Source organism: Clytia hemisphaerica, unplaced genomic scaffold, assembly GCF_902728285.1.
Source record: "Clytia hemisphaerica strain Z4C2 unplaced genomic scaffold, Clytia hemisphaerica genome assembly, whole genome shotgun sequence".
Classification (NCBI taxonomy): domain Eukaryota; kingdom Metazoa; phylum Cnidaria; class Hydrozoa; order Leptothecata; family Clytiidae; genus Clytia; species Clytia hemisphaerica.
Genome location: NW_027103566.1, coordinates 819,128 through 845,913, shown reverse-complemented (window position 1 = coordinate 845,913; position 26,786 = coordinate 819,128). Strand labels below are relative to the sequence as shown.

At 36.4% G+C, this 26,786-nt stretch overlaps 4 protein-coding genes across 5 annotated transcripts; 3 read left to right on the top strand and 1 right to left on the bottom strand.

Annotated features, from left to right (window-relative positions):
- Positions 1–2,242: 2,242 nt before the first annotated feature.
- LOC136801027 (putative T-box protein 7) lies at positions 2,243–6,848 on the bottom strand. The gene is made up of 5 exons (XM_067057656.1): positions 6,319–6,848; positions 5,359–5,513; positions 4,556–4,677; positions 3,961–4,169; positions 2,243–3,692 (listed from the first exon to the last, which is right to left on the bottom strand). The coding sequence occupies exons 1-5, from the start codon at positions 6,747–6,749 to the stop codon at positions 3,119–3,121; spliced, it is 1,491 nt and encodes a 496-aa protein (XP_066913757.1). The 5' UTR covers positions 6,750–6,848; the 3' UTR covers positions 2,243–3,118.
- LOC136801026 (multiple inositol polyphosphate phosphatase 1-like) lies at positions 6,508–15,796 on the top strand. Of its 2 annotated transcripts, none has more exons than XM_067057654.1 (2): positions 6,508–6,580; positions 14,147–15,796. In XM_067057654.1, the coding sequence occupies exons 1-2, from the start codon at positions 6,560–6,562 to the stop codon at positions 15,632–15,634; spliced, it is 1,509 nt and encodes a 502-aa protein (XP_066913755.1). In that variant the 5' UTR covers positions 6,508–6,559; the 3' UTR covers positions 15,635–15,796. The 2 variants fall into 2 exon arrangements, with proteins under 2 accessions (XP_066913755.1, XP_066913756.1); XM_067057655.1 differs by lacking the exon at positions 6,508–6,580 and adding an exon at positions 13,194–13,323.
- LOC136801030 (multiple inositol polyphosphate phosphatase 1-like) lies at positions 10,828–13,103 on the top strand. Its single transcript, XM_067057658.1, has one exon. It carries the CDS (start codon positions 11,099–11,101, stop codon positions 12,404–12,406), a length of 1,308 nt encoding a protein of 435 aa, XP_066913759.1. The 5' UTR covers positions 10,828–11,098; the 3' UTR covers positions 12,407–13,103.
- A 669-nt stretch (positions 15,797–16,465) lies between the features above and the next one.
- Positions 16,466–26,529, top strand: LOC136801029 (putative ammonium transporter 1). The gene is made up of 9 exons (XM_067057657.1): positions 16,466–16,785; positions 21,052–21,141; positions 21,643–21,885; positions 22,522–22,628; positions 23,589–23,717; positions 24,221–24,412; positions 24,791–24,929; positions 25,230–25,442; positions 25,897–26,529. Exons 1-9 carry the CDS (start codon positions 16,764–16,766, stop codon positions 26,109–26,111), a joined length of 1,350 nt encoding a protein of 449 aa, XP_066913758.1. The 5' UTR covers positions 16,466–16,763; the 3' UTR covers positions 26,112–26,529.
- The last annotated feature ends 257 nt before the right edge of the window (positions 26,530–26,786 follow it).

Genomic DNA, 26,786 nt, shown 5'->3' with positions numbered 1-26,786 from the left:
ACACTTATAACTTTAAAAACCGCATTCATATCCAAAGGAAAAATATTTTTATCAAAACAAAATATGATTTGTTCGTTATCAGAAGATATAATTACTACCACACTGCACATCTGATAACAAATCGAAACTGCTTTCTGCTGACGAGACGACGAATATTTTCACTTGTTGTCTTTGCTAAATCGCAGTCAATAAACTATTTGTTGACAAGGCGATAACGTTTTTTTGTGTACATTTAGTTGATAAACCCTGGAACATTACTAGCTTTGCAAACTGCCTTTCTGAAACTGGTTACTGTACTCGATCTACGAATATCTAATTAAAATCGTTCTGAATTCTAGTATAAAAATTTCCAAACATTTTCCCACACTCAAGTGTAACTTGTAAACGTTATTTCACGAGAATTTTTTCCCCATTTCTGACTAATAAAAACAATAAACAAGGAAAAAATATTTTTCTAATTTATTTTTATTTTTTACTGAACACAGACCAAAGAAGATTTTTTTTATGTTGTTTAACCATTATTTTAGTTCGCCTTTCCCTAAAAAATACGTCCCCTTTTTTTAGTATATATTCCTGTTATGACTGTTTTTTTACGAAATATTTTCTCCCATTATATGAGCTATCTTTTACTCACAAAACTTTTAAGCTCTTTTTCTCTCTATAAATTACAACAAATAAGCGAAAATTTTATCAAAGCAACGACCCATGTCTACTATGCATGATAGCTAATCTCTTATAGCTCCCCCATCACATAATATTTCTTTTTATCGAACGAACGAACGGTCAGTTCTAACTGTGCTGAGAATTGCAACAGAAGCTTCAGTTTTCCGTTCCCTTCAGCGATAATGAACAGCCAATGCAAGAGAGAAGAAAAATTCCATTTTGAAAAACTTGAATTATGAATTAAATATACACAAGTTACAACTGAATCAGTCGAATACCTTTATAGACTTTATATTATGAAAGGTATTTCAGAATGAAATCTCCACTATTTTGTATAGAATTTGTTATTGCATTTTTATTTTTATTGGATTTCTTGATTGAGGTTATTCTTACTGCCCTCTTCATTCTCTGCTTTTTGTAAGCACAATTCATCTGCTGAGCCTTAAAATTGATATTATGAGACGTCGTTCATGTTATAATTTTGCAAGAAACTGGGACTGGGTAAGCTGAGTAAATTGTCTTTCAATCATATAATTTTTTAAAAATTTTTACCAAGCTGTGAAAGTACTCTTATAGGCCTTATCTTCCCGATGACCCAATATGAATGAATTTTTTATGTTTCTTATAAAAAACATCAATGTAACAATATTTTTGATTGATATCACGCTGAAAGACACCACATAATCAGATCAAATAATATGTTTTTTATAGGAAACAACTTAGAATAACCTTTAGTTTCTTATAATGATGACGATGGGGCTTCATCACTGGAACAAAACTAGATAGACGAGCCGCCATTTTTAAGAATAGACCATTCTACTCTATCTATTATTTAAAAAAATTATGATAATATCAGGAATAACTCTGTAGTTTAAGTGTAAGCAGGGCCAGGGGTAAAAATTTGTGATATTATTGAGCCTTATTATAAAATTGTTCTCGTAAAGGTCAAAGTATATTGGAATTAATCTTTCAAAAATGGCAACTGAGCTACCTCTGTGCCACTATATTTTGATTACATTTTGATTTAGTGAGAGTTAGTTATGATGCTCTAAATTTACTGATTCTTATAATGAGACTAAAGCTAACGAGTTGATTCGGAATAGTCGATTTCAGCCCAGCCCGGGGTCCACTTAAAACTTTTTTTATAGACTGGATGGTGCGATTAAGTGACCCGGTAGTATATGGTAATATGTTTTTGCTTAGGCGGATTGTAAACTTTTTTTGTTGAAGCAATGTTTTTATTTGAGAATAATGGATTGCAAATCTGATATTGATGTTTGCTTCTCATTTTTGATTATATCTTTCAACTCCAAGTAGTTTTATTATATTATTTGGAATTTTCTCTCAAAATGGTGACACTGCTAAACGCTCCTAGTATACTTCACTGGACTCAGCGTGATAAAAAATGACCAAAAAGCAAAGTTCAGCCAAAAGTAGACTCTACTGCCAGACTGGAAAATCTATATTTTTCGAACTTATAATGATATCTAATCAAGCTTTGAACCTATGGCGTACGATGGGCAGCTATGGACTTAGTCGGGACCTATTATGATTGATTAATTAGATTTATTTTTATATTTTTCGCTGAATATATTACTTTTAAACGACATTTATAAATATTAACAAAATGATACTCTTTCTAAAATATGCACAAATTTATTTTGATAAATAAAACTATACTCACAATAAATAATAATAATAATAATGACAAAACAACAATAAACAATGCAATTTATAATTACTACCTTTAGAACGAGGCATTAAATACAATAGAATTCAACATTTTAGGGGGGGGGTGGTAATCAAACTATTAGCTTGAAACATGAACAGAGGCTGGCTTAAAAATTCCCAGTAGTCAAATATATAAGATTTTTTTTTTCTTCACTTAAGAGTGTGTCCAAGAAATTAAGAAAATATCGCAAAAATATCTGGGAGTAATCAATGATCCTTTTCTCCGCCTATAAGCAATTATGATGACAATACCATAATTATCGTCTGTTGCAAAAATATATTGTCCGTTTTGTAATGTTATGATGACGCTGAAATTCGAATGTTGAAATCGTTTTTTATGGGAGGAGTTTTTGGAAAAAGAAGAAAGAATTTTGAAAACTATTTATTGCAGACGCGGAATGTGATTTCATATCTTATTTACTTTTTGGTTCATTGATCTTTTTTTTTCTACGCAATTATTGTTTTCTGCGCTGTTGAACAATAATCTTTCATTTTGATCTGTCACTGAATACTCAATATCGCCTAAGATGTGGTGGAAATAACCCCTTATCGATCGAATTCTGCTCTGCGACCTTATTCTGGGATATTTTTTACATATCTAAAGCATACTATGCTAAAGCTAATTTCGACTACCTAGAATGATAACCAGCACCTAGAAATCCGCCCAAACATTCGGAAATTGCTTTGATGTTGTTTTGAACGCCAGACCGCCCCTCCTTTCGTTTCACATAACCGATTTATAAGACTTCGATAAATCAATAACAATATCGGTTTGTTGTGGTTTCTGTTCGTTATCTATCGATTCACTCGAAGGATGAGTCGGAGATTTTTGTGGATGAAATGCGTTCGTTATTGTTGAAACTTCATTAGAGTGTAGGTTTTGCTCCGATTGTGTATGTTGAGTCGATAAAAGATTCGATTGTTCCTCGATGTCATGCGATTCGAAGTTAATCGGTTGGAACCAATTCATCGAATTATTATAATCGTTCGAATTACAATTGAAACTTGAAAAGTTTGTTAAAGCATTGGTATATGAAGTGCTACTTGTACTAGTATCATTATTGAAGTTCATAAGTAGCCGGTTCTTATCCTCCTCGGTCACTGATTGGTTCTCGTTGTTCATTAAAGGAAGGGAGAAAGTCGCTTCATTCGTTGTGTTTGAGTTGTTGTTGCTATTGTCAACCAAGATGGGGTCGTTCATCACGTGATTTGTCGTCTGGTTTGTGACTTCATCGTAGCTTTGACATTTTCGACGTTTTGGTTGGGTCATGTATATGTCTGTATATTGTGATCGTTCACTGTAAAAAAACGAAGGAGAATAAACTTGGATAAAGTTATATGATATAAATGAGCATTCAGAGGGCATAAGTGGCAATAAAGTTCTCAAATCTAAAACTAAAACAATTAAAAAGTTCTGGCGAACAGTTCGTAAAGATGGTCCACTTTGAGTTATCTTACCAATGCTCGTTTGCGATATTAATAAGCATTAGGTCACTCAAATCTAAAACAACAATGAAAAATACTCTTGAACAATCGCCAAAAATGTTCCTTTCTTAATTATCTTACCAATGCTCATTTGCGTTATCTCTGAATGCTTTTGCGAACGGGTTATGATCGATCTTCAATTGAGTGACGTCATCATTTTGATACGCCGTAACGGCTATGAATTCTGTTTCTTTAAATTCGAATTTCTTTGTGTCGAGAACTTGGTCGTCCAATCCGATTTGTTTGATAACTAGTTGGATGTGATATTTATGCATGGAGTTGAGAACGATCTAAAAAAAGTAAGAGTAGTGGAAATCAAAGCTAACATTCTAGAGTTCTTGAAAACCGTAGGATAATATACGTAAACTTTATTTTGGGACTAATTTGACCCATTTTCAATCTTTCGAGGTTCAAAATTTAAATTACTCTATTTTCCCGACCCTTTGAGGGACTGGAGCTTTTATTTTTGATTTTTCCGGCCCTTTAGAGGGACTTTTTGGGTTCCAAAGAACACACCCGTACCTTTCACTTGTTATAGTACCCTGGGATTTTGGTCTGCAATGCCTTTAGTTCTTGTGATAGATAATACCAAGAATCCATCCCTAACTATTTTCGATCTAGGATTTTACCAGCTTTTCTAGAAAGGTACAAAAAGATTTGAAAGTTTTGACTTTACATTATTAGAGCCTTCTTTAGCAGTCTTCTTATTTGTTAACTTGATTCTTTTGAAAGCCACTCCATTCTTCTGCCAGTATTCGCCTGTTTGAATGCCTTCAGGATGGTACATGCATTTATTACCTAGGAAACAAGATGATTTTAAGTCAATAACTTAGAATAATATATATGTTCCTACAGTGGAGTCTTCATAACTCGAAAACGCACGGAACACAATTTTGTTCGAGTTGAGGAGGTTTGGGTTATGGAGACTACACTCTAGTTTTGATCGAACCCGCCGCTTACACGGGACTACAGTTAGCTCTCGCCAATAGACGATATTGGCTTAACGAAATTCTCCTCGAATGATTACCCATGATGCATTGTGCAAAAAAATTCAGTAAGTCAATATTGTCCGTGAAATTTTTTGCGCAATGCATCATGGGTAATCATTCGGGGAGAATTCGGAAAGCCGATATCGTCAATTTAAACTCTAACGGGAATTTTGTTCGAACTACAGGGAGATTCGACTTTCAGGGCGTGTTTTGCATGGGAACAGAAAATAAACTCGAGAATCCACTGTAACATGGTTGTTTTGTAGCAAAGAAAGCCTCAGCCAAAGGAAAAACAAATGCCATAATTATCTGGGGATGCAAATCTTATCTAGGATTTCAAATAAGGAGGTCGAGAATCACGAAATAATGTATTAAATTTTGAAATATATCTAATTGATTGGTCAATGAAGTTTATACTTACATTGAAAAGCGACCGAGAAAGTGTATTCATGGAGAGTAAGAAAGAATTGACAAAAAGTTTTCCACTGACCTTCTTGCTGAGAAGCGACGCCATTGACTCTCCAGCCTGTGACACTGACGTATTTGTAACGATTGTTATCAGAAGGTATCACTTCCACTTCCATTGTGTAGAGGTCTGTGAAATTCAAACTGTGGACACCAAACGACAGTACAGGAAACATACGTCTAAAGTTGAAAGAGAATTGAAGTTCTAGCAATGACGTTTTTATATCAAAGCGAAATTTCGTACCTGATGCCATTTTCACCACTTTTTTAATTTACTGATGGACAATCTTATTTTCGCGAGCGCTAGCAGAATCAAAAAAAAGCGATTTTAGGCTGGCTTTAAGTTTGGTCAAAGGGTAAACTTTCAGGTTTTTCACTTCTGAAGCAGATTTCTAAAATTTAAAGGATCGACCGGTCAACTCTAGAATATCTGTCATGGTGGATTTTATAAATATTGCTATAGTAACCAACATTATAGCCATCTTATTCAGCATTCAATTATATGATGTTTAGTAAATGCAAGAAAACACTTCCAGCGATTGTTTCCAGTTTCGATCCCAAATACAAATTTATTGTTATCAGAGAGACAGTTTCCCTTGTCCCCGTGACAATAACTCTGTTTCAAAAACAAGAAATAATAGTAGAACCTCAAATTACCGGACACTCCAAAATAAGCAGTTTCGCCGATGGTGTTTTCTAATGAGAGATCTTACTGTATATGTATTCTTTTAATCCCTAACACTACCTCTACGCTACAATATTCTGTATTAGCCAGAACACGTTTATAAACCATTTCACAGTCGAAATGAATCATGAGTAATCAGGACTGATTGCGCCTCCGTAAAGGCTTTCTGTTGGCTAAACGCAAAAATCTTCAAAAATGTTCAAAACTTTGGACCAATAGTAAGTCGTTATTAGCGCGCAGTGGTCCTGATACCCATTAGGCTTTGCGACTGTGAAATGGCCTATTGAAAGAAATTCTTACCTTCCCATTTTAGTGATGATCATCTCATTGCCACAAACACTGAACCTTCTCCACAAAGTCTGATGATCCAACCACACCCTGGCGTACTCTAATGGAATCTTAGCCTCCATCTCATGCATACGATCATAAAACGAAGTTAAGTATGGGTTTGGAAAATAACCCAATCCCGATGCCCCGAAATGTGTAAATCGCTGGTGGAAGTTCGGTTGAAAAGTAGAGAAAAAAGGATTTGGATCTTTGAATGTGGAATTCCCGTAATACGGTAAGGTTTTATTGCCGGTACCATACTTGTGTCCTTCTTTTTGTTGTCCGTCTGTCTGTTGAGACGATGCCATTTCATTATACGGCAAGCCGTTTTCACCATAAGCCACAGGTTGATAACCGTACGAATTAGTCATTGGCGCGCTATTATTTTCAAAATTCGGAATCATGTTTTTTATTATTATTATTATTATTATTTCTTAGCGCGCGTCTATGTGCGTTGATTCCTTTGAACTGACTGGCGGCCAGAGACGTGTTCGCTCTTTTATAAATTTTTGTAATTGTAAGAGCGAGAGATTTCAATATTTCGATATTGTTTTTAGTGCTTTCTTTGACATTGGATTTCCATTATTCCGGGTTTTCATTCAAAACGTTTTGTGTGTGTGAGAACAAAAGAGAAAGATTTAATTAGAAAAGAAAACCTCTGAAAAGAATACCACCTCCTACAAAATTGAAACAAAAATCGCCTCGTAGAGCAAGAAAATAAAAATAAAATTGTAACTAAGTATATTGCTTACGATCGGAGAAATTCTCTTTTTTTTTCTTATAAAAATGTTAAGTGTCCAATGGTCAATCCAAGCTTGTTGAACCAATGAGTGTTTGAAACATGGGACCTTGAAACAAACTACCGTACTCCTCTTTTCCGCGCAATTTTGAAACATGGTTGTGATTATAGGCGTTTGGGGTAGTTTAAAATTGGTGTTCTATGCCCGGGGGGGGCACTCGATCTGAAATCGACCATACGTTCGGCACAAAATTTGGCTTCTAAAATCGGACCCTTACAGTGCAGTGAATTTCCATGAAAAATCATACCCTTACAGTGCACTTTTTCGGAATTTCTCGCCCGTAAGGGCGAAAATTTTTGCAATTTTCCAAGAAAATGTGGAATTTTTCCTCCAAAATTGACCAATTTTGTGATAATTTTACTAAAAAATTGCCCTTTTACCAAAATTTCCTACCCTTACAGTGCATTTCAATGCAGTCTTGTAATTTCCTACCCTTACAGTGCACTAGCTGAACTATGAAAAACCTACCCTTAAGGGCCGAACGTCTGGTAGGTCATTTACCTTGAGTGCCCCCCCCCCCGGGGTTCTATGTCATTCAAGTATCCTTCAGATTAAAAAAATCGTTTCCTATAAGAAATGCGAACTAAAGCAAGCAAGCTAGTAAGGTTAAGAAGTAGCCTAGTAATTATCGTTAGCTTAGCAACTCAACAAGTCGACCTGTTTCAAAGAATGTCTCCTTTGTTCTGGCAGACAAAGAACTAAATCAAAACATTTTGGTGATGTTTGGTGAAAATGTTTTAGGGGCGTGGATTGGCTCAAGCATTTTCTCATGCACCGAATGACACAACTAAGGGCGGGTCAAGGGGCGGCGTAATCAGGATGCTTTTTTTTATACAGCATACACACGCAATATATTTTTGCTTTCATATTTTCGTCTTACAGCCGGGAAATTTCAAAATGCGCTCGGGTTATTTGTAATTATGCTTTTTTCTTTTTTGCTTTTAAATGAAACACTTGCTTGATACCCTCCCCTTTTTGATATTGGAAGGATATGGTTCCAGAAAAATTGTTATTGGTGTTTTTTCTTCCTGTTTTGTTTGAGATACATTACCAAACCTTTAACATTTTGTGACCCTTTTTAAACTTTTGATCTTTGACCTATTTGTCAGGGTTTAAAAGCACTAGTTATTGTTACTATTGAACTAGCCCGAAGATCAACAAGACACTAGCTTATAATAACTTCATTAGAAATCAGAAAAAAAAGTCGCAAAATTTCGTGGTGCAACTTTATCCGTCAAAATAGTCTTGAAAATTTAGTTTCTCAACTAAGACTACGAGAAAAAATACGAGAAAATGCGATTGAAGAAGTCTAACGCAGAGTCTGATGTCGAAATTTAAATTTTTTTTCCCCCTTATACACTACACACTTATACAATTGTTGATTTATTGTTTTATGCCCGGGGGGGGGGTACTAGGGTTGCGAGCTGATGGGGGGGGTGCCGCCCGACTTTCGAACTTTGGACCCTTACCGGGACTAAAAAGGAGAAAACAAAGGAAAATTTTGGGAATTTTGCGACCCTTAGCGGGACTAATTTGACCAATTTCGACCAAATTTCGATCTTTCAGGGGGTAAAAAGTTGAAATTTTCCTATTTTTGTGGGACTGAAATTTGATTTTCTGATTTTTCAGACCCTTAGCGGGATTTTGGAAATCCAAAAAAGGTACCCTTAAGGGCGGCACATACCGTATCCTCCATTTAAGTACCCCCCCTCCCGGATACAAACTCAGGCCCGGTGGAAGCGAGGAGGCAGGGAAGACTTCAGCCTCCCCACTTTTTTGCAAAAGTATGACCTTTTTTATTTAAGGTATTTTTGTTTATTAGTAATAAGCTATAAATTTGATTCGATTTTAGCCAATCTAAGGTGGCGCCCCCTTAGACTCTAGTTTTCAGCCTCTCCTCAAATTCGTTCCACCGGGCCGGAACTGTGCTTCTTGCGCATGCGTGTATGTGGTGGTGAGAGTTTTGAGACGAAAGACACAATAAACTTGCAGTTGCTGAGACGTGAAGTGAATTTCATGAAGATATTCTCGAAAAAGCTTCAAGTCGTAACCTATCAAGTCCATTGACATACTTTTCAAAGAAAACGGCCGAAATTTTACCAGAATTATGTGGAGATGACAGAATAAGGCAGTTTTAATAGCCTACATGTGGAAATACAAGGACGAAATCTGAGAAAGTTCCCGTCTGTTATAAAGTTAATAAAAACTTTACAATTACTAATATATTTAGATGATTAGATTCGATTTTTGGTTTCAATTTTTGGACATTTTTGAAGATCCTGTGATTCGAAACATATGGTGTGAATATATCATTGAAAAACGATTGAAAAGATCTTTAAGTCTGTAATTTGATTTCACTTTATTTTTCTTGACTTTAAGCTACTCGAAATTGATGAAACTGCTGAACTAATTAAAACCTGTGTAGACGATTTAGACAAATTCGATGCGAGCCTCCAGGATTCTTTTTTTTTCCCAGCGCCTTTGATTGACATGTTTATTAGGCTGAGAAAATTTCTTTGCAGTAATAGCGTAATTGTTATTAAATTACTCTTTTGTTTTCCCCGAATAAGCCAAAAGAATATTTAACTCTTTTTCGATATGGGTTTCTATGGCTTTGGAAATAAAGAATTTCAAGAAAAATGAAAATTAAAGCTTATAGTATGAGCAAAAGAAGCAGGCAAGAAAGACTTCACACTTTGGAGAGTAAGTTGCTAAGCTATTTGAATTGAGGTGTGATGTAGTCTTGTGATGGCATGTTTTTTGAAAACTGCTTCAAACAAATTTTCTTTTCCTTGAACTCGCATCGCTTTGAAAACCATAAAAAGAATTGATGCTATTTGACGTCCACCCCCTCAGCGGTTTGCGTGAATGCGTACATTTTTGGTTGCGTGGATGCGCGAATCAAAAAAACTTACGGGAACGTGAAAATCCACTTTTTGATTACGTCTATCTTTGTGTGAATACGTGAATTTTTCATCTTTCCACCTATTATTTGCAAATGCTCCGTTACCAAGTCGAAAAATGTAGCTTTTTCTGAAAATCACAAGCGTTTTTATGAACAAGTTACCCATAATTACAATCGCGGTCATCGTGGCACCTTTTTTCAAAATTTTCTCTCTGATTTCTAGTTAAGAACAGGGCAGGAACACCGAAACACCGACCGAAAAACGGCCTAATACCGACATACCATCGAACCCGTAAGCCCCTCTATTGGTGGTAACCAGCACATTTATGCATTATGCATTTTAGCCGAAATGGCTGGATTATGAATTGCCCATTTTTCCTATTTTTGGCTTACCAAGGAGGCCGAAAAATCAGCCTTTTTACCGTACCTGATTTTACAGCGTGGTCAATACTTTTGTCTGTTCCCTAACATGCACCGAATAGATGGATAGAGTCGATATTTTACGTGGATAGCCCAGTAATATAGGACTTTTAGACAGTCTTTCGATTGTTTTCACGGGGTTCACGATCAGCCGGCTCGGCTATCCATGAACTGAACGGAACATTGGAAGGAGCGGGGATTCGAACCGCGAATCCCTGGTTTGAGACTCTGACGCCTTTGGCCACTTGGCCATCGCTCCTTGAAGCTCCTTTTTCGTATGAAAAGAACCGCGAAGTATGGCCTCAGAAAGGCAAAAGAGTTAGTTACTCTTTCGTTCTCAAACTTGGCTAGACGTAAAAGAATTCCGAGTTTGACGTGTTGCTGAAATCTGATCGCTGTCTACATCTTTTTATGTTGTTTGTTTCGAAACCTACCCTAAATAAAAACTTTTTATATGATTTTTTATTGGATGTGAACATTATTGAACGAGTGTTCGTTGTAAACATTATTGAGCGATTGTTCGTTGCAGTAGCAAAAGAACGTTGACTGGAGAAGGGAACGGTTCTTAGTGGCGTATTTGTGGAAAGAAAGTTTTCGCTCGTATTTGTAACGGCAGACTTAGAGTATAATGGCTTTTTGTCGCCTTCTTATTTGCGCGTTTATCGCTCACTCAGTTTTAAGCTCTCAAGAAGGTTTATTTTCCACCAAGACACCCTACTCCTTTATCGAAAATGATGAATTGAATGTCACGAAACCACACCCGGAGTGCATCGTTAAACAAATTAATATGGTCCATCGGCACGGACATCGATATCCGTCCGGTGGAGACACCACCAAGTTCAAGCAATTATCGGATAAGATCAATACTGGAAGAGTTGCTCCTGGTTTAAACTTCACTTTGCCATGGTATTCTCCTTTCGAGATGAAACAGAAATCAATGCTCACCAGAACCGGCGAAAAAGAGCTGTATGGTATCGGACAGCGAATCAAAAAACGTTTTCCGGATCTCTTGAAAGCGGAATACTCTCCGGTCACTCAATACTTTATGAGTAGTAATAAAGTACGCACTATCCACAGTGCTAATTCAATAGCCTCTGGTTTGTTTGATGGAAACGGTGCCCTAGGTGGAGGACGGATCCAGCCTATTGCTATCGATGTCAGCCCTAAAGATCCAAATGATCGACTGTTACGTTTTTATGATGCTTGTCCGAAATACATTCGAAATATCGATGATAAAAATGAAACAATTATTGAATATTTGAAATTTCAGAAAGGTGCTGAAGTACAAGAAGTCAAAAAGAAAGTCGAACAGAAATTGAATCTGAAGGATTTGAGTTTCACGAATCTGGAAATGATTTACGTTGGTTGTGCTTACCAGCTTGGTATGTTTGACGGCACCCTGGAATCGGGGTTCTGCGCCCTCCTTGAGAAGGAAGACCGCCAAGTATTCGAGTATGCAAGCGATTTGGAGAAGTTTTACACAGAATCGAATCTTCAGAACCCGATCACTTATGAAATTGGATGCTTCTTATTAAAAGATATCCTAACCACCCTAGAACAAGTGGTCGAGAATGAGACTGAGTCGGTTGGGATCTTCAGGTCAACACATTCTCAGGCGGTTACAATGATGTTTTCTCTATTTGGACTTAATAAGCAAACAACACCCTTAAGACACGATAACTATGTTGAACTGTTAAATCGGCATTTTCGTAGCTCGATCATTGCTCCCTTTTCCGCCAACTTCTATTTCGTTTTATACGAATGTTCGGGCGAATGGAAAATTCAGTTATATTGGAACGAACGCTTAGTGAAAATGCCGTGTTGTGTTTCAGAGCTAGATTGTGGTTTTGATGTTTTCATGGACCACTATAAAGATATGGCAGATTCGTGCTCAGAAACTTTTGATGACCTGTGTGACCTTCCTTTTATCCACTAACGGGGCTGCTTCCATGATGACATTCCCTCAACTGTGGATTTTAACATTAATTGTGCTCAGCTTCCTGAATCATTGAAGAAGAAAAAAAAATATTTCGTCCTTTTTTTATTCCTTTGATTTCTTTTTGAGGCAGTCTGAAATATTGCTCAGTATCGATCCAGTAACTGGGCCTAAAAATGATGTGAGGTTGATATCTCTTTTTCCTCTGTATCCCAGGTTTTATTTAGGCTATCGATGAACGACATAAAATAATATCTGGAGCTATCAGTAAACATCAAAGTCAATAATACGCAGGAAACGAGGTTGAACCCTAATTATAGAATATTTCTTCTCATTTTGATCGATGTCCTTTACACTTGTCGGTCGAACTTCATTTTCCTCTTGGTTAAAAATGCGGAAAGTTGGATCTAAGAATCTAAAACTAATGAGCCTATTCTACTAAGTTTGGAAAACTAACATAATATCATTTGTAATTTACCTATCCCGGGATTGTTGATCAATTTAATTTATTCAATATTAATAGACCTATATCTTAGCTATAAAATCATAATTACAGATTGAAAGTATTCAATGATTTAGTCAATTTTGTATCAATATTCTATTTTTATTTTATGCCAAATTGATGATTTTATAATGTTATGAATAATGTAAAAAATGGTCAAAAAAATTGATTCACGTTTTGAAATTATATTAGGGTATTTTTTTTAATATATTTGCGAATGAAAAATTTCGATATGTGAAAATAATTTCTTTTCCCGCTTGTCACCTTGCTTGCTTGAAGTGAAGTGGATGGGAAGAAAATAAATTTGCTTTTCGTACCAAGGGTTTGTCATCAGTTTTTACTGTGAAATTTCTTTGTGAAGATTTAGATAACAAGACATACTGAATTCCCACGACTATTCAGCAAAATTCTTCAGGTACGTTTGAAATGAAATTTTGAAATATTTTCAATGATTGGTTGTGTGAAGGTATGTACAGTTACTGAAGAATCGTTATATTCCAACACCGCTGTCTTACAGCCCCGATGAAACTGTTTCTCCCAGCGGGGATAAAATTTTCCATCGTAATCCCAATGGGGATAGAGATTCTATTGTTCCAAGCTTAAAAGATCCAGTAGGGATGGTTTTGGAGTGCAATTTTTTACAATGAAATTTGAATGGGGATGTAATCAAAGTCAATTTCCCAATGGGGCTGAAATTTAGGGATATTTTTAGTACCGGGGACGAAATTTTGGTCAAATTTTCCAGTGGGGCTGGGGTCACAGGGGTGTATTCCGTGAAATAAAGTGAAACCATTCATCACCATTCTAGCCCGAGCTTTGAATTTTGAAGAACGTGTTAAAGTAACCAAAATTATCAATATATTTTGACCTAGATTGTGGAATTTTATCCATTTGAGATATCTTTTGCCATCACCAAGGTTTCTGATTACGTACTTTCGTTTTCATCCAATATAGTTACAAATCCTAAAAAGAAACAAATAAACTTCTCTCCTCGGCTAAAACGGGATACTTTAGAATCGAAAATCTTTGGTTTTTCTTTATTTAAAAAAAAGCAAAACGGAATTAGTTTTTATGGTTGATTTAGAGTTTATGATCCAAAGCCAACTACTATATTTTTACTACGGTTTTGCTAAAATTTGAAAAGCTTCATAAGATAATTTGACCAGTAATGTCAATGGAAATCAGGAATCACGCTTTTCTTGTGTATAAAATCAGTTTTTGATTTATTTTTCATTTAGAAAATGAAGTCATTTTTGCGGCTACTTGCTACCTTTTTCCACGCATATACTATGGTCTGTGGACAGCAAGAAAAAGCCTCGTTCGCAATCAAGACACCTTACGCTTTACACGAGAATACAGACGTTTTGATACTCAGACCCCAACCTCAATGTAAAGTTAAGCAACTTAATTTCGTACACCGACATGGACATCGCTTTCCCTCCAAAAACTACATCCTAAACTTCAAAGAATTGTCGAAACTCATCAATTGGAAGGTCGAGTCGCCCCCGGAAATGGTGCTAGGTTTACCCTGGGAGCCGCCATTAGATGAAGACCATAAATCACACTTAACACACGTGGGAGAGAAAGAACTATACAACATCGGGATCCGTACACGGAAACGTTTTCCGGAGCTGTTTGAGCAACGTTACAACACGAGACGTTTCAAGTTCATGAGTACGAATAAATTACGTACTACTCACAGTGCGACGTCTCTTGCAGCTGGTTTATTTGATGGTGACGGTTCGCTACACGGCAGGATTCAACCGATCGCTTTAGATATATCACCGAACGATTGTCGCGTATTGAGATTCTACGATAATTGCCACCGCTATAAACAAGAAATCAAAAAGAACGCGATAGCCCTTTCCGAACATGAGAAATTCTTGCATGGAAAAGAAATCAAAAAAGTTGCAGACAAAATAAAGGTTAAATTGAACCTTCCAAGCATACGGTTAACTCATCGTAGTTTGGACGCTATTTTCATCGGCTGTGCGTATGAGCTTTCCATGTTTGACGGTAGCTTAGATACCGGTCTCTGTTCTTTACTCGATGACGAAGATCGCCGGGTTTTAGAATACGCTGATGACTTGGAGAAGTTCTACACTTCTGCCAACCCAAACAATCCGCTAACTTATCAGATCGCATGTCCGTTATTGAAAGATATGCTTGATTACCTGCAAGCTTCCAGAGATGGCGACACCATGTTGGTTGGGATCTTCAGATCTGCGCATTCGACCGCCATGTTGATGATGTATACATTGCTTGGATTAAACAAACAACATGTTCCATTGAGAAGTGAAAATTTCCAACAGATTCTTAACTGGAGACGACAATATTTTCGAAGCTCACAAATCACACCGTTTGCTGCGAACTTCTATTTCGTTTTATACGAATGTTCGGGCGAATGGAAAATTCAGTTATATTGGAACGAACGCTTAGTGAAAATGCCGTGTTGTGTTTCAGAGCTAGATTGTGGTTTTGATGTTTTCATGGAGTATTACCAAAAAATTGTTCAAGAGTGTGATACTGAACTTTGTAGAGAAGATTCTGAGAACATTACAATAAGCAAACAAACTGAAAGTTGTCACCAGGCCTCCTCGGAGGACGATGGCAATTTCTATTTGAAGACGATAACATTATCTTCAATTATTTTCTCAGTGGTCAAGAAATTCATATTGGATTGGATTCTAAACTATGTGAAACATTCGAATTCTAAGCAAGACTGAAAAAAGTCCTCATTTGTTAACGCATAACTTTTAAAAGAGTTGCTGTGTAAGTCCCAGTTTTGTTGTTGTGTTCTAAATGTTGCAATAAGCTAATTTTTTTGAGCACCTTTTTTTTTATTTTTTAGGAAATGATAATTTACTTCGATAGATTTTCGTTGCATTTTCTTTAACTTTTTTACTTGTTTACTCTAAAAAAGGGAGGGCTTCTGAGGGGCTATTGCTCTTACTGGCAATTTCCGGTATTTCCCACTCTCTTAAGCCTCTCCCACTTAGTTTAGTCAAGATTTTCTTTTCCAATCAGCCGGTTGTCATGACCACAATGTGTACTCACCACAAAAAAGAAAAGCATTGCAATATTCGAAATGACATCTTTAGCACGTTCGTTCAAGAAAGAAGCAAATTCCATGATTTCCTTGAAATATTGGGTTTTGACGAGAGATTATACTTTTCTTTATCTTGGATGTCTTGAAATACTTTAAGATCTATTAGTGATACGCCCTCCAATGGATGGGTGTTTCAGGGCGTTAAAAAAAAAATGTGAGGGTGCACCAAACTTTTTTCCGGTAGGAATTTTAGATTAAAAGGTTGGGTCGCATGATGTTCTTACGGCGTCTTCAAATACATATAAGCATATTTATCTTCCTTGTTCTAATAAAAACAGAAGGCCTCCCTCACTTCTTTTTTGATGTTATCAACGGTGGCATGAATCATCAATTCTCTTAAGGTTCGTTCAAAAAAGATCTACGTGGAAGAGCAAAATACCACTGCTGTCCTATAGAAATTATAATTGCATTGATAATGTATTTAAAAGTGTCGGTTGAACGGACCTCATCATATCTTGATCATCTATCAATTTGAAAAAAAAAATCTAAATAGAATGTTCACATTTTATTACTGTTGCTATTAATCGAAAAAAAAAACTTGTCATTTTAATGCCGTTAAGAATTTTATTGTAGTGGTCATTGAGGGACAATAAGATTTCTTAAGCTTATCTCTCTTCGACATAAAGTAGTTTTTACTTATTATGAGACAAATTGATACTAACCTCTAAATGAGGGGTTGAAACTTTTGTGACTGTTGTATATTGAGAAATAATTTGTAGAGAGGTGCGATCAGACGTCTGTCAAGCATGGCTACTGAACTAGTGATTCGTAAGTCATCCTTAACTTTTCATAACTTTTTCGATTATTCTGTATTTTAAACTCAGCTTTCTCATTTATAATAAGCAGAAGTAACTTAAGTTTATTAACTTTGGACTTTTTTTGAAAATTGTTCATTCTTGTTTTCAACTCTGGACTCACCAAAACACTCTACTCTGTTTTACTTCGTAAGGTTACTTACTTAGACTTTGAGAGTCTGAAATGAGGTCACTTTTACTCCTAGGGTATAGTTCAATTTCTAGATTTACTTCGTAAGGCTACTTACTTAGGCTTTGAGAGTCTGAAATGAGGTCACTTTTACTCCTAGGGTATATACTCAATTTCTAGAATGCCATTTCAATAAGACTACCTTTTTCTATAGAATCTGGGTAAAAAGGGTTACAATACAGCATTCCTCTGATCAGATTACCTTTTATCACCTCACATTTAGGTCAGATCAAATTTTGATCCCAGGAAGGGTCCTGAGATTTAAAAAAACAAATACATATTACCTGGTGAAATTTTGCAATAAGTAGAAAGTTTACTTTAATTTCAAGAAAATTCAGGTTTTTTGTTTCGACATTTTCCATTTGGGTGTCAATTTTCAAAAATTTCGGATAGCAGCAGCACATCTAAGACGCTTTTTGAAGACTTAAGATAGCCTTTTTACAAATTTCGCAACACTTTAATTAATCAATTAATGAAATTAATGAACTCTTTTCCAAAACAAAAGTCACCAAAATTTGGCAACGGCTTCCGGAAATTATAATGACGATTTTCTATGTCCAGGATGTTAAAAATTTTGAAGTAAAAAGAACTTTTTTGTCCATTGACAGTTTGCGACTGTTTTTTTATTTCTTTTGCCTTAAAAAGCTGGGTCAGCACTTACTGAGGAAAAATGAAGAGATAAAAGACGTGCACAGTATGACCAGGCTTACAAAGAAGTATCACGCAATCTAAACACTGACCGTATGATATAATTATCTACACTTTGTGCATCACGGAAAACATTTTACTGACCAGATATTTTGTTTTTGAAGCATCTGCTGCTTTTCCCATTTAGCATCATTCACTAATTACTCAAATTACATTTTGTGATCAGTTGATTCCAATTAGCAATTTTTTAAAAATCTCGTGGGAAAATGATCTTTTTTCAATGAGTCGTTTTCGAATGTATTTACGCCCTTTTTTGTGCGGAGGTCAGCGTTAATGGAAACCAAATCATAATTTTGTGTTCCAGAGTTGCATTACTCCTCACTTCTCTACTAATGCGCCACGAAGGTCTATTTTTTAAACCAAGTTAACTCCTCAGGCCTAATTTTGGGTTGCACATACTGTTGTTTTTAAGCCGGTTGCCCTACCTGACTCTAGACTAGGAATCAGTCATATATGATAATTGTTCGAGACAATCATCCCATCAGAATTGAGCGACAGTTGATCGGCATTTCTTTTCTATCAAAATCTCGCTCTCCCAATTGTATCTTTGCAAGGTAATCGAGGCATCATAAAGAAAAATCATAACCACAAAATTAGATAGTACACGTTTTTTTTATTAAAACATCCAAAAATTCACAAGCCTTCGGGTGTTCTTAACTTTTTGAGTTTTAAGCCTAGAAATGTTCATAACATGTTCTTACTTTAACCTTTTTTTGAGTATTTTGTCCAATTTCCTAAGAAATCGGGTGTTCCAGAGCCCGGGGGGGGGGGGTAAGGTAGGTGGGGGTGGTAATAGGCAAGATGGGTTACGGGGATGCTCCGCTGGTCAGGGTACCTTTTTTAACCTCCACGAGTCCCAGGTAGGGTCGTAAAAACACCAAAATAGAAAAATCAGTCCCTCGTAGGGTGCCTTTTTTTTGGAAAATTTGGGGAAAAAGTAGAAAATTTGAGAAAATTTTGGAATTTCAGTCCCATTCAGGGTCACTTTTTTCGCAAATTTCGAGTCCCTCGTAGGGTCCATTTTTCGAACCTCAGCGGAGCAGCCCCGTCGGTCGACAAGGGTAGTACCCCCCCCCCCGGGTTCCAGAGCCCGCGAAGCCTTAAAATATTCTTAACTTGTTCTTAATATTTTGGCCATCGAAGCCTTATGTTCTTATATAGTTTGTTCTTATTAAAAAAACGTGTAGGTCACTTCAAGTCACGTGGTATTAGAGCTAACTTACATAAGGTTATAGACCCTTATCTCTCGAATAGGATCAAATGCCGTTTTTAGTATGCGACAGAAAAGCTTAACATATTTGTATTACGAGCAGCAACTAATGCCATCAAAAATTCACTTTTGTTAAAACAAAATGATGAAATATCTATTCTACTACTCGAAATGATTTAATTACAAAAATGTCAATGATTTTCTTGGATAAGATGTAAAATTAACTATAGTCGACGCTCTCTAATTCGACGTTCTACTCTCTAACTCTTCTTGAAAATCGAATATCAGAGAGCATCATGTCGAATTCGACAACGGATGTCTTGTCACTTTTAGATGACTACAGTTTTCTCGTACTACAACTGCACTTATTCTCAAATTTAAAATTTTGACTCTCTTTAAGCTGTTAAAGAGACTGGCTATAACTTTATATATATATACACATATACCCCATACAACACCCTTGTTACATATTTTCCTTCGCCTTCGTGGCCCCTGCCCTTCTTTTTCTCTGATTAAACACTTGTATTTCATTTTTGGACCTACCCCGGTGGAGGTCCTATAAATTAACCTTTGTCCGTCCGTCCGTCTGTCCGTCCGTCCGTTAGTTACCAGCTTTTCTCGAGATTGGCTCATTAGCCTTTTCTGATTTTTTGCACAATGATGCAAAATGGCAATGCCCAAAATGTGACGGAGCCCGATTTTCGAAAAAAAAAATTTTGGGGCAAATTTGGGCCAAAAAACGGCTAAAAAAACGGGTTTTTTGGACTTTGTGAAAAATTGGATCATTAATTTTTTCTGATTTTTTACACAAAAGTAGGGTACCATCATAGGTATAAGATGACTCAAGCAGATTTTTGCAAAAAAATTTTGTTGGCTAAAAAAACGCATGTTTATCTATAAGAATCACTATTAATAAGCATACATTAATGTTCTTAGTCAAATTACTCAATTTTTTTATGAGATAGATGTTTTTTTTGCTCATGAGGGCTTACTTTTGAAGAATATGTGTGTTTAGACAGGAAATTTGGGTTGCTTGGCGTGTTTTAGAAGAAAAACTGGCCAAATTCGATATTTTTTATAAGCACATTGTCAATTACTTAGGTATTGGCTTTTCTCGAGATTGGCTCTTTCTTACTTTATGATTTTTTACAGAAAGATGCATAACTATAAACCCTTGAATGTGATAGAACCCGATTTTCGAAAAAAAATGTTTTTGGGCCAATTTGGGCCGAAAAACGGCTAAAAAACGGGTTTTTTGGACTTTGTGAAAAATTGGATCATTGATTTTTTCTAATTTTTTGCTTAAAAGTAGGGTACCATCATAGGTAAAAGATGGCTTAAGCAGATTTTTGCAAAAAAAATTTGTTGACTCAAAAAACGCATCTTTATCTATAAGAATCACTGTTAATAAGCATACATCAATGTTCTTAGTCAAATTACTCAATTCTTTTATGAGATAGATGCTTTTTTTTCTCACGAGTGTTTAGACGGGAAATTTTGGTTGCTTGGCGTGTTTTTATAGAAAAACTGGCCAAATTTGATATTTTTTTATAAGCACGTTATCAATTACTTAGGTATTAGATTGATTGGCTCTTTCATTTTTTATGATTTTTTGCACAAAGATGCATAACTATAAATCCTCGAATGTGACGGAGCCCGATTTTTGGAGAAAAAAATTTTGGGGTAAATTTTCAGCTAAAAATACGGCCTAAAGAATTTTGGACTTAGTGAATATGGCCAATTGTTTTTTTTTCTGATTTTTTGTATGAAAGTAGTAGATAAAGATGGCTCAAGCAGAATTTTTGTAAAAAAGAATTTTTCAGCTCAAAAAAAGCATCTTTATCAATAAGAATCACTATTAATAAACATACATCAATGTTCTTAGCAAATACTCAATTTTTTGGAGATGTTTTTTTGCTCACGAAGTCTTGAATATGAAAGAACATTTCAAGAGCATGAAATTTTGGTTTCTAAACGTTTTTTTATAAGAAACAAACGGCTAATTTTAATAGATCGTCACTTTTTGTGTTCTGAATGATTGTTTAATGGTCACGTCACGTAGATATCAATTATAAACGTGTTAAATGCATAATCCAGGTAGGTTCATCAAAGTATCACTTGTTTCATTCTAGTTGGAGTGTGCGGCTTCATTTTATTACACGCCAGTCAAGTTCAACCCAAGAATACAAGTTCTGTTATTATTGCAAACCTTCTCAGCTTAGGTAAGTGTGTTCATTCTCTATTGCCTTACTCTTGTCTCCCGAATAGACGTTCCCCCCGCTAATTGTTAAGAGAACAAAATCCATCCCCCCGCTATTATTTAATATCTATTCAATATCTTATTACAGTGTAGATAGACCTTAAACTTTTCCTTTTTGTTAGTATTGGTTCTTATTTTACGTGTTCATTTGTTAAAGTTTCTTTTTTGTTGTTAAAAAAAATTCTGTCTTCGAATGACCCCCCTCTTATTCCATCCCCCCCCCCGCGCTTATTAGAATTTAGAAAATTTTTCTACCACCCTGCTTATTGCTTATTCGGACCTCCTCCCCCCGTCTATTCGGATGACAAGAGTAGCAACCAAAATATAGTTGAGGAACTTTAAAAATGTCTACAGACCTTTATCTAGAATTAAGGGCAAGATATTGTTGGCTAGATATGATGTATTGATGGATATTAAATCTTCTTGGAGATTCTTTCAACTTTTCCTTTCTATTCCATTTCAGCGGTTGGAACGATCATTTACTGGGCAATCGGTTTCGCTTTCGCTTTTGGAGATGGTACGATAAAAAACAGCAACTTCTTCTTATCCTATGATCGATTCTTCTTAATTGATGCAAGCGATGATGATTACGCGCAGTTTGGAAGCGAACTGGTCTACCTGATGTTGGTGCTGGTGTTATGTAACAGTGGTTTTGTTTCACGCATGCGCTATTGGGTTTATCCGTTGTTGACACTCTTTATTTCTGGTAAGTTCATATCTTTATTTCTGTTCGTTTCCGTTTGTTTCATCTCTAGTATTTTCTGAAAGGTGGTATTAAAAAAAGAAGCACTAATCAATCTGTAATCCTCTGAAAAGAATAGCGATGTTAGCGACCTCATTAGAAGAAATTTTGGTGGGAAGAAATTATGGCAAATGAGTTCATTCGCCAATTTTGGTGCAATTTGGCGTAATTTATTTTGGCGATTTAATAAAATTTCTAAATTTGACGAGAATTACTTTTGGCGAACGATCCATTTTTTGTCGAATATTTAAGCTTAAAAAGGATGAAAAAGGGGTTTTTAGGAGAACTAGTGTGAAAGAATTAAAAGAAATTTAAATTTGGCGAGAATTAATTAAGTTTGCGACCGCAGTCGAAGACGACCCGAAGCACTTTTTTCGATACTCGAAGGTAGGGAAAGGCGCTCTTTCTACCTGGATTGCTCCAAATTGATTGCTGAGAGTCAAACAGAGAGGCGTCATGCCAGAGATTGAACCCATAACTCTTGTGCACCGTAGCCGAAAATGCTCTACCTTTGCACGGCTACAGTCTTTAAAATGAAATTGTAGCAGATTTTCATTGAGGCAGAAACTTGACGTTGATTTTTGTATTTCTTTTCACAAGGTGTTATATATCCTTTTGTGATCCACTGGACAAAACATCCGGAAGGTTGGTTGAAATCTGGCATCGAAGTAGAAATAGATGGAAAGGACAAAATATTAAGTTATCAGGTATGTAAACCAAACCAAACAACCATTTTGTTTTAGCACGATAGTCTTGCCGAAACCCCTCTGAACATGCAAGAAACTACCTTATCGGTCCTTTTTACGCCGGCCCTTATTGGCATTTTTTTTTTTTGGGCTCGTGGCGTAATAAGGGCCGGTGTTTGATACTGAAAGATGACATTTTAATGTAAATTTTAGTTAATACTGTTTTGATGCCTGAATAGCAGTTTTTACAAGCTTTGGCATTATTTACGGCCCTAATTGGCGTAAGCCCAAAATTAGGCTGTGGCGAAATAAGGGCCGGCGTAAAAGGGACCGGCGTCAAATTAGGGCCGACGTTCAATTAAGGCCGGCGTAAAAAGTGCCGGTAAGGTAGATGAAAATCAGACCACGCGAATATTTGAGATGTTCCTCTTTTCTAATGATCAGTAATGGCCACTTTCGGAAAGGGGAAAAACGGTGTGATTTGCTTGTACCAGATACTGCCCTTTTTTCAACATCGTCCGTTTGTAACTTTTAACAAATATCCCCCACCAGAAATCTTGGGGGATGATTGACTTAACTTGAAGTCATGTCAGTACTGTTTCAAAGAACTGACGTCACTTCAATCTAAAGCAACTCAACCATTTCACAGTCGGAATGAATCACGGGTAATTAGGACTGGTTGCGCTCTAGTACCGACGCTTTGCGACTGTGAAATAAAAATCTGACCAACAAAGTAATTGAAAAATCGTGCGGTTGGAAAGTTTAGCCGAAGACCATGTTCGCACGTGACGGTTGTGTTCCGCTCCGAAACGGAATGAAGCCATTATATTGGTTAGAAGTGACGTAACACTTGAATGTAACCGATAGAATGGCTCATTTGGTTTTTGAGCGAAAAAGAACCGTCACGTGCGAACATGGTCTTCGGCTAGACTAGTCTGGAAGTCTATAATTGTAGCTCTGCCATACTTTACTTATATTCAGGATGACGGGGGAGCGGCGTGGATTCACGTGCTCAGTGGTAGTGTGAGTTTGATCGGAACAATTTTGTTGGCGCCACGAAAAGATCGACAGGGAAAGAAATTTCGTCCAGTTGGCGGAAACTTGACCCCCGTAAGTCGAAATTTGATTCTGTTAGTCGCCTTAAATTGGTCTTGAACCCGTGTCTCTGATCTAAATGGTTTTATGAGGAGTTTCACCACCAATGGATTTCATCCTCTCATTTTCAAATCAATTCGTCATAAGCTTTATTAAGGTATTGCTCTTGATAACGATGACCTGTCTTAGGAGATTATTCCCTGGAACAAAAAGAAGTCCATGGCTGATAAAAAAATACAACTCTTCTTTTGCCCTTACACTTTTTTATAATAACTCCAATTTTCACCACCCTAAATATCATACAATATTTTTTGCTTATTTAGTCAAAGGCTTATTGTCTACCATGTATAGATTTATCGTTTTCTATGGATAGAATATCTATTACTTTACGAGATGGCAAAAAAATCTGTTAATTTGAGCCTTCGATCCTTAGCAACCTAGTTGCATAAATGTGTAATAGGGAATAAAGACATGTATCAAAAAGCCATTCTAGAAAATATTTCTCTGTCTATTTTCAGTTGATGCTAGTAGGATATTTCCTGGCTGTCATCAGTTTGCTAGCCAAACAACAGACAGGTAAAAGACACTTAGCCAACAGCCTTCTGGCGGCTGAAGGTGCCGCTTTGGTATCGTTCGCTTTGAAAAGGACTGGATATTTTGGTGATCGATCATCGACTAAAGCTCTCATCAACGGAAGCATCTCTGGTTTGGTGAGTTTTTTTGAAATATGGGAGAACTTGCAAACTTCCCTTAGTTCGCTTTTTCATGATTCTTATAGCACTCACGATTGTATCACGTCCATCAGTAAAATCAAAGAGTTGTGCAAGCGGCTCTGGTTACGAGATTTGGGCACTTGCTTCTCATGGCTCTTTTATACCCTTCCCTTCCGTGCGAAAGACCTTTTTACATAAATCGCGTTATGAACAGCCCCTTAGGGACCGCTTGCCCGCAACATAAGTTTTGGTGACCAGCCAAAAGCCATATTTCTTAAACAAACACATCTGTTTGATCAGATTCTGATGCTGAACTAAACGTACGGATGAGAGCAGAACTCTTGGACACGATTAATCTTCATACCTCTCTTTCAGGTGGCGATTTCAGTGCTTTCAAACGATTACCTAGCGTACAGTGCATTCGTCGTGGGAGTGATAGGTGGTCTCGCCTTCACTGTATGGAGCGCGCTTTTACAATTATGTCGAATTGACGATCCAACTGACTCTGCAGCAGGTTGGTTCTGAAACACTTTTTGAAGATTGTGAGATCTTACTAAACACCTTCACAGTCTCACAGCCCCGGTGGAACTTTTTCCTTAGTGGGGATTAAAATTCCTATTCAAATCCCAATGGGGATAGAAATTCCATTGTTCCTTCATCTAACTCACCCTTATTATAAACAAGTCTCTAGAACTTGGAGGCTCAATAATTTGAAAAAATGTCCCTGAGCTCGAGTGTTAATGGAGACTCTATGTAATATCGGTTCTAGTTTTATAAGAAGAAATAACTTATTTCTTTCAACATCCAATTTCAGTTCACCTTGGTGCCGGCTTTTGGGCAGCCATCGCAAGTCCATTGTTTCGAAAAACCGGGGGTATCATTTATGATGTTAGCAAATACAATTTGCAGATGTTTGGTTGGCACTTGTTGGCAGCGGTAGCCATCTTTGTGTGGAGTGGTCTGACTGTCTTCTTGGTACTCATATTCTTCGTGTTCGCAAGATCCATTAAATACAGTGGCCGAGAAGGTATGTATTTTATTTGTTATTCTAGATATTTATTAAGCAATGTTTTATACAGAAGCAACTAAAAAAGACCGACTGTTTCACACTAATTTTGATTTAAACAACGTCAAAACAATTTCGGGTGCTCCTCTATAAAACATTAGTTTAGGTATAACTCTTTCTAAAGCGTTTAATAATTTTGATATTTATGATATTCATTACATTATGTTTTCTACGGTTTTCCCCGGTTTTCCCCGGTAGTGGCAAATTTTTAAACAATTTTTCTCTAGCTTAAATTTGCCACTACTGGAAAATAAACCGGGTGTTATTCCACATTACATCGTGAATATCATGAATTCATACGTCGATAAAGTATACCAGTCTCAGAATCAAAAGCGAAAGTAAGAAAGTCTTTTAACAGTGAACCACAATAATTATTGTGCTCATTGCTTATGAATTTAACAAATTTAACCCTTAGCTGCAGAAATTGGTCTCGATCAATTGGAACACAAAGAACCAGCATATCCCGACCGCGAGCAATACACACCTGACAGGACTGACCAGATCTTAGACGATCTTTTCTTAAAAGATACCGGAATGTATGCATACGATAATCGGGCATCGCAAAACAGCGGAGCTTTCGATAACCGGGAATCAAGAAGAGATGGGAATGAACAATTTGCAAAATATTGAACACGATCTTCGTTTTGGTTTTTGTTTGGAAAAGAAAATTGAAAATCGAAAAAACGACACATTTTTTAATGCAGAAATATTAAACATCTGCAGAAAGTTAAACAATAGCGAGGTTAAATAAATCGGTATAATCACGTCAACGGACGAAATAATATGTAGCAGGTTTGTGAGTTTCAACCAATCAAATTCTGTATTTTGACTAGCCTATTACAATTTTCGTCCGTCTTCGTGATTAACCTCGCTAATAGAAAGTCCTGATTAACGATTTGGACAGTTATCTGTAAAACAGGTGATAGACATCTTCAAGAGGAGGATGATAGCAATATTTTAGATAGTGAATTAATGTATTTGGCGATGAGATCTATTGGAGGGTGTGTTTAGATCGAAGGGTAAATCACTTGAAAAAAGGTGTACGATACTTTTTGACTTTTTGACTTTTTTTAATTTTCATATGACTTTTTGACTTTTTTTTTTTGACTTTTCAAACTTTCATTTTGACTTTTTCCCGACAGATTCGCCCATTACTCTCGGGCCCCCAACAACATTTTCCGCCCAATCTGTCAAAAAATCGCCAACCGCCCATAAATTTAGCTCCACCCATCCGCCATCCAAGAAACTTTTTGACTTTTTCAAGACTTTTATTTGACTTTTTGACTTTTTTCTAAGAATTTTTGA